The following is a 6,654-nucleotide window of genomic DNA, read 5'->3' as shown; positions in this document are numbered from 1 at the left end:
CCCTCCTCCACCCCCTGTGGATCCCCTTTACCCCCCAAACCCCGACGGGACAATCCCAGGTAAATCCCAGAGCAAACCCATGGAAAAATCACAGAATAAAAAACATGGGGAAAAAAAATCCACATTCCCACCTCCTGAATCCCACAGATCCTCCGGAACAAGTCCTGGAAGCTCTGAGAATTTTGGGATACGATTCCTTCCGGCCCGGCCAGGCCGAAGCCATCATGAGGGTCCTTTCTGGTTAGATTTTCTTGCCCTTTTTCCAGTCTATTTTTTCCTATCCTTTTTCCCATTTTCTTTTTTCCTGCCTTTTTTTCCATCTCTTTTTCCCCTCCATTTTTCCTACTTTTTTTCCTGCCATTTTCCTCTCCATTTTTCCCATCCTTTTTGCTGCTTTTTCTCTCAGTTTTTCCCACCCTTTCCCCCTCAGTTTTCCCGCCCTTTTCCCCTCAGGTTTTCCCGCCCTTTTCCCCTCAGGTTTTCCTGCCCTTTCCCCCTCAGGTTTTCCTGCCATTTTTCCCACCATTTCCCTCTCCATTTTTCCCACTCTTTTTGCTGTTTTTTCCCTCAGTTTTCCCACCCTTTTCCTCTCAGTGTTTCCCTCCCTTTTTCCCTCAGTTTTCTCACCATTTCCCTCTCCATTTTTCCCACTCTTCTTGCTGCTTTTTCCCTCAGTTTTCCCTCCCTTGTTCCCTCCATTTTTCCCACCCTTTTCCCTCAGTTTTCCCACTCTTTCCCCTTCAGTTTTCCCACCCTTTTCCCTCAGTTTTCCCACCCTTTTCCCTCAGTTTTCCCACCCTTTTCCCCTCATGTTTTCCCACCCTTTCCCCCTCAGGTTTTCCCACCCTTTTCCCACCCTTTTCCCACCATTTTCCTCTCCATTTTTCCCATCCTTTTTGCTGCTTTTTCCCTCAGGTTTTCCCACCCTTTTCCCTCAGTTTTTCCCACCCTTTTCCCCTCAGGTTTTCCTGCCCTTTTTCCCACCATTTTCCTCTCCATTTTTCCCACTCTTTTTGCTGCTTTTTCCCTCAGTTTTCCCTCCCTTTTTCCCTCAGTTTTTCCCACCACTTTCCTCTCCATTTTCCCACTCTTACTGCTTTTTCCCCTCTGTTTTCCCTCCCTTGTTCCCTCCATTTTTCCCACCCTTTTCCCTCAGTTTTCCCACTCTTTCCCCCTCAGTTTTCCCACCCTTTTCCCCTCAGGTTTTCTCACCCTTTCCCCCTCAGGTTTTCCCACCCTTTTCCCACCATTTTCCTCTCCATTTTTCCCACCCTTTTTGCTGCTTTTTCCCTCAGGTTTTCCCANTGGAGAATCCCAAAATCAGAGAATCCCAAAACCAGGAATCCTTTAAAAATTGGAGGCCCCAAAACTTGGATTTCTCCAAAATCAGGGACCCCTAAAATCCAGGCCCTGTTGGATTTGGGATTTGGAATTCCAGAGGAGAAAAAAAATTGGGATTTGACTCCTCCCTTTCCTCCAGGAGCCTCCTCTGACCCCTCGGAGGACCCCAAATCCCAGAAGAATCCCAAAAATTCCCCAATCCCAAAAAAACCCGGAGCATGGAGCCGAAGCTTCACCAGCAGAGCCTTCACAGAATGAAGGAAAATCCGAAAATCCCGAAAAATCCGGAGATTCTGAGGAATTTGAAGACCTCATCCTTCCTCCCTTGGTGCCGGGATTGGGTCCCCTCAAGCTCCCGACGGGAATAAATCCCAGTTTTCCTTCCATTCCCGAAAAATTCCAGCAGCTGAAGCAGAGGGTGGCCCAAACTTTGGGATCGCTGGATCCCGGCTGGATCCAGAGGTGCCAGGAATCCCCTAAAAAACGGGAATTCCCAGCGGGATCCGTGAGGGAAAAAGAGGAAATCCAGCCTGAATCCATTGGGAATTCCGTGAGGAAAAGGCCCCGGGAAGGTGGAGGCGCCACGGAGGCTCCGGCCAAGCTCCGGAGGGGCCTCCAAGGATCTGATCCAGGAATTTTTGGGATGAAGCAAATCCAGAAGGAAAATGAGGATGAGGGAGAGGGGCTGGAATCCCAAAATGGAGCTGGGAAGGCACCGGATCGCTTGGAAAAAATCCTGGAAGAGGAGGAAAAGAAGGAAAAACCCAAACCCACGCGCAGAACCCGGTAATTCCCAGTTTTTCTCAGTTTTTCTGGGATATTTTTCCAAGATGGGAAGATTTGGGATTTGGAGAATCCCAAAATCAGGGAGCTCAAAATGAAGAACCCCAAAAATCAGAGCCTAAAAGTTGGAGAATTCCAAAATTTGGGACCTTCCCAAATGAAAGATCCTTAAAATGAAAGAATCCAAAATTTGCAGACCTCAAAAATCAGGGATCCCTCAAATTTAGGGAATCCCAAAAATCAGGGACCCTAAAAATTGGAGAATCCCAAAATTAGGGACCTCCAAAATTAGAGACCATCCCAAAATCAAAAACCCCAAAGTTAAGGACCATAAAAATGGGGGTTTAGGGCAAAAAAATGGGGAATTTGTCCTAAAAAAATTCATATTTCCCATAAAAATGAGGAATTTGTGCCCAAAAAAAATGGTATTTTTTTTCCATATAAAAATGGGAAATTTGCCCAAAAAACCCCAGATTTTGTTTCCCATAAAAATGGGGAATCTGTCCCAAAAAGTTGGGATTTCTTTTCCTCATAAAAATAGGATTTTACAGAATAAAGTCGGGAAATTTGTCCCCAGAAATAGGTTTTTCCTCATAAAAATGTGACTGTAGGGCATAAAAATGGGAAGAATCCCAAAATTCAAGATTCCTTAAAATAAAACCAAAAATAAGGACCCCAAAATAAGAAAAATCCCAAAAACCTGAGAACCTCCAAAACTGGGAAACCCAAAATTCAGTTTTTTTCCAGCTTTTCCAAGGTTCCCTCTGGCTTTAATCCCTCTTTTCCCTCAGAGTCCAGCCCAGAAATGGCGGGAATTTCGTCCTCCTCAACCTGAAGAGAAAAACGTATTCCCGCGGAAACCTGAGGGGAAAATTCCTTCGGAAACGGGTAAAACCTTCCCAATTTTTTTTTTTGGGAATCCCCAGCCTTTTCCCCGCTGGAATTTCTGGGTTTGGAATTTTTTTTTCCCCCAGATTTGGAAACAGAAATGGAGGAAAAAGTTCGGGGCCGGATCCGATCTTTGCTTCCGGTGTGGCGGGAAAGGCCACTGGGCCTCAGAATGCCCGGGTGAGCTGGGGTTTTTTTGGGATTTCTGAGGGGATTTTTTGGGATAAAACAGCGGGAAAAGGGTGAGGGGGGTTCTTTTCCATGGATTTTAGAGGGAATTGCCCGTTTTGTGCACGCAGGGAAGGATTTGGGATCATTCCAGGAGGAAATTCCTGAGGAGGAGGAGGAAGCCCTTCCCACTCTGGAAGAAGTGGCCCGAAGGACCAACGGCGTTTTTATTCCCGGTGAGACCGGGAATTACGGAATTCCTGCTTTTTCCCAGGGAAAGGGTAGGAAATGAAGGGAGGTTGGCCTCAAAAATTGGAATTTGGGGCTCTAAAAATGTGGGATTTGGGGCTTAAAACTGGAATTTTGGCCACAAAAATGTGATTTTTTTTTTTTTTTTTCTCCTAAAAGTATGAGTTTCTTCTAAAAAGGGGGTGGGTCTTAAAAACCAGGATTTGGGATCAAAAAATGTGGGATTTTTTTTTTTTTTTTTTTTTTTTTTTTTTTTTTTTTTTCCCATGANTTTGGGGACCCTTCCAGGACCTTGGGGACCTCCCCCACACCCCAATTTGGGGTCTCACCTTGGGAACCCCTCCATGGGAGCCCCCCCAACTTTGGGGACCCTTCCATGACCTTTGGGACTCCCCACACCCCAATTTGGGGATCCCCCCCCCCACTTTTGGGTCAGTTCCCACCTTGGGGACCCCTCCATGGGACCCCACCCCAATTTGGGGACCCTTCCAGGACCTTGGGGACCTCCCCCACACCCCAATTTGGGGATCCCCCCACTTCGGGGTCGGTCCCAACCTTGGGGACCCCTCCATGGGACTCCCCCCCAACTTTGGGGACCCTTCCAGGACCTTGGGGACCCCCCCCGACCCCAATTTGGGGTCTCACCTTGGGGACCCCTCCATGGGACCCCCCCCAATTTTGGGACCCTTCCAGGACTTTGGGGACCCCCCCACCCCAATTTGGGGTCTCACCTTGGAAACCCCTCCATGGGAGCCCACCCCACTTTGGGGACCCTTCCAAGACCTTGGGGACCTCCCCACTGTGGGACCCCTCATTTTGAGGACCTCACCCATGGGACCCTCTCCCATTTTTGGGGACCCCACCCATGGGACCCCCTCCCCCTCCTTGGGGACCCTCCCAGGATCTTGGGAACCCCCCCATGGGTTCTCCTACTTTGGGATCTCCTCCTGCTTTGGGGACCATCCTCATCTTGGGGACCTCCCACCCATGGGACCCCCCATGATCTTGGGGACCCCCCACCAATGAGACCCTCCTGGCCTTGGGGACTTCTCCATTTTGGGGGACCTGGAGGAGATTTGGGGTCACCAAGGTAGGACCTGGTGGAGATTTGGTGTCACCAAGTTGAGACCTGGAGATCTGGGGTCACTAAGGTGGGACATGGAGGAGCTGGAGGAGATTTGGGAGCACCAAGGTGGGACCTGGAGGAGATTTGGGGTCACCAAGGTGGGTCCTGGAGGAGATTTGGGGTCACCAAGGTGGGACCTGGGAGGAAATTTGGGATCACCAAGGTGGGACCTGAAGGAGATTTGCGGTCACCAAGTTGAGACCTGGAGATCTGGGGTCACCAAGGTGGGACATGGTGGAGATTTGGGGTCACCAAGGTGGGTCCTGGTGGAGATCTGGGGTCACCAAGGTGGGACATGGAGGAGCTGGTGGAGATTTGGGAACACCAAGGTGGGACATGGAGGAGATTTGGGAGAACCAAGGTAGGACCTGGAGGAGACTGGGGGGTGCTGAGGTGGGACCTGGAGCAGGTGATGGTGCCCAGGTGGGTCTTGGAAGATCTGGAGCTTTGGGGGCACCAAGGTGGGACCTGGAAGTGGTGGGGCCAAGATGGGACCTGGAGGACCTGGTGGAGGTTGGGGGCACCAAGGTGAAACCTGGAGGATCTGAAGAAGATTGAGGAGCACCAAGGTGGGTCTCGGAGAAAGTTGGGGCACCAAGGTGGGACCTGGTGGAGATTTGGGGACACCAAGGTGGGATCTGGAGGATCTGGATGAGGTGGGGGTGCACCAGGATGAGTCCTGGAAGATCTGGGATCACCAAGGTGGGACCTGGAGAAGATTTGGGATCATCAAGGTGAAACTTGGGAGAGATGGGGACACCAAGGTTGGTTGAGATCACCAAGGTGGGACCTGGTGGAGATTTGGGTGGACCTGGAGGGAGTTGGGGGTGCTCAGGTGGGACCTGGAACAGATGATGGTGCTCAGGTGGGTCTTGGAGGAGGTTGGGGGGCACCAAGGTGGGTCCAGGAGGAGATCAGGGACACCAAGATGGGTCCTGGAGGACACTGGGGACACTGAGGTGGGCTGGGCAGGACCAGGTGGAGATGGGTGACCAGGTGGGTCCTGGAGGAGATGATGGACACCAGGATGGATCCTGGAGGAGATGGGCACCAAGGTGAGACTTGGAGGACCAGGAAGAGAAGACGGACCCCAGGATGGCTCCAGGAGCTGATGATGGACACTAAGATGGGTTCAGGAGCATGAGGAGGAGATGATGGCCTCCAAGATGGGCCCAGAAGGAGTAAGAGATGTTTGACCCCAAGATCAGTCCAGGAGTTGATGATGGACTCCAAGATAGGCTCAGGAGGACCACGAGGAGATGCTGGACCCCAAGATGGGTCCTGTAGGACCAGAAGGAAATGATGGACCTCAAGATGGGTCCAGGAGTTGATGATGGACACCAAGATTGGCCCAGAAGAAGCAGGAGCAGATTGGAGGTCCTTGGACAGGTCCAACAAGGACCCAGTGGGTGCTGGGACAGGTCCCGGTGATGCCAACGTGTGTGGGATGGGATGGACATCGTGACATGTGGGGACATCCAGCCCACCCAGCTCCTCCAGGATGGACAATCGGCCACCATGATCCCCTTGGGCCACCTCTCCCATGGGGACCTCTCAGGTCTCTTCCCTGTGGGGGAAAATTGTCACCGTGGTCCCCTGGTGTCCAGGTGAACTTCTCCCACTTTCCCAACCCCTTGGAGACCCCCACAGAGCCGGGATGTTCCTCGTGACTCTCCCAGAGAAGAGCCAGGCAGTGACGTGGCCAGAAGGCTGGGATGGACCTCAAGGACTTCTCCTTGTCTCCACATCCGGGCAGGAAGGGATGGAGACAATTGCTTGATGCCCTCTGTTCATGAGGTCTGGCTGGAGATGGAGCTCACCACCCAGTGAAGTTGGAGAACCTCCTTGACATCTCAGTTCTTGGTGGGGATGGAGCTCACCACACAGTGAAGAACCTCACAGACCTCCTGGTTCTTGGTGGAGATGGAGCTCACCATGTGGTGTAGAATTGCATGGACCTCCTGGTTCTTGGTGGAGATGGAGCTCACCATGTGGTGTAGAATTGCATGGAGCTCCTGGTTCTTGGTGGAGATGGAGCTCACCACACAGTGAAGAACCTCACGGACCTCCTGGTTCTTGGTGGAGATGGAGCTCACCAC

The 6,654-nt window shown here is 51.5% G+C and overlaps 1 protein-coding gene across 1 annotated transcript in view; it reads left to right on the top strand.

The window, feature by feature from the left end:
- The first annotated feature begins 6 nt into the window (after positions 1 to 6).
- The window catches only part of RECQL4 (RecQ like helicase 4), a 7,887-nt gene continuing 1,239 nt past the window's right edge, over positions 7 to 6,654 (top strand). Inside the window, exons 1-2 of the mRNA XM_015652956.1 lie at positions 7 to 59; positions 148 to 240. Coding sequence (XP_015508442.1) covers positions 225 to 240 — 16 coding nt within the window. The 5' untranslated portion in view covers positions 7 to 59; positions 148 to 224. The remainder of the gene's footprint in view (positions 60 to 147; positions 241 to 6,654) is intronic.

Source organism: Parus major, chromosome 2 (assembly GCF_001522545.3).
Source record: "Parus major isolate Abel chromosome 2, Parus_major1.1, whole genome shotgun sequence".
NCBI lineage: Eukaryota > Metazoa > Chordata > Aves > Passeriformes > Paridae > Parus > Parus major.
Note: the sequence above shows the minus strand (reverse complement) of the source record. Positions and strands in the feature narration are given on the sequence as shown.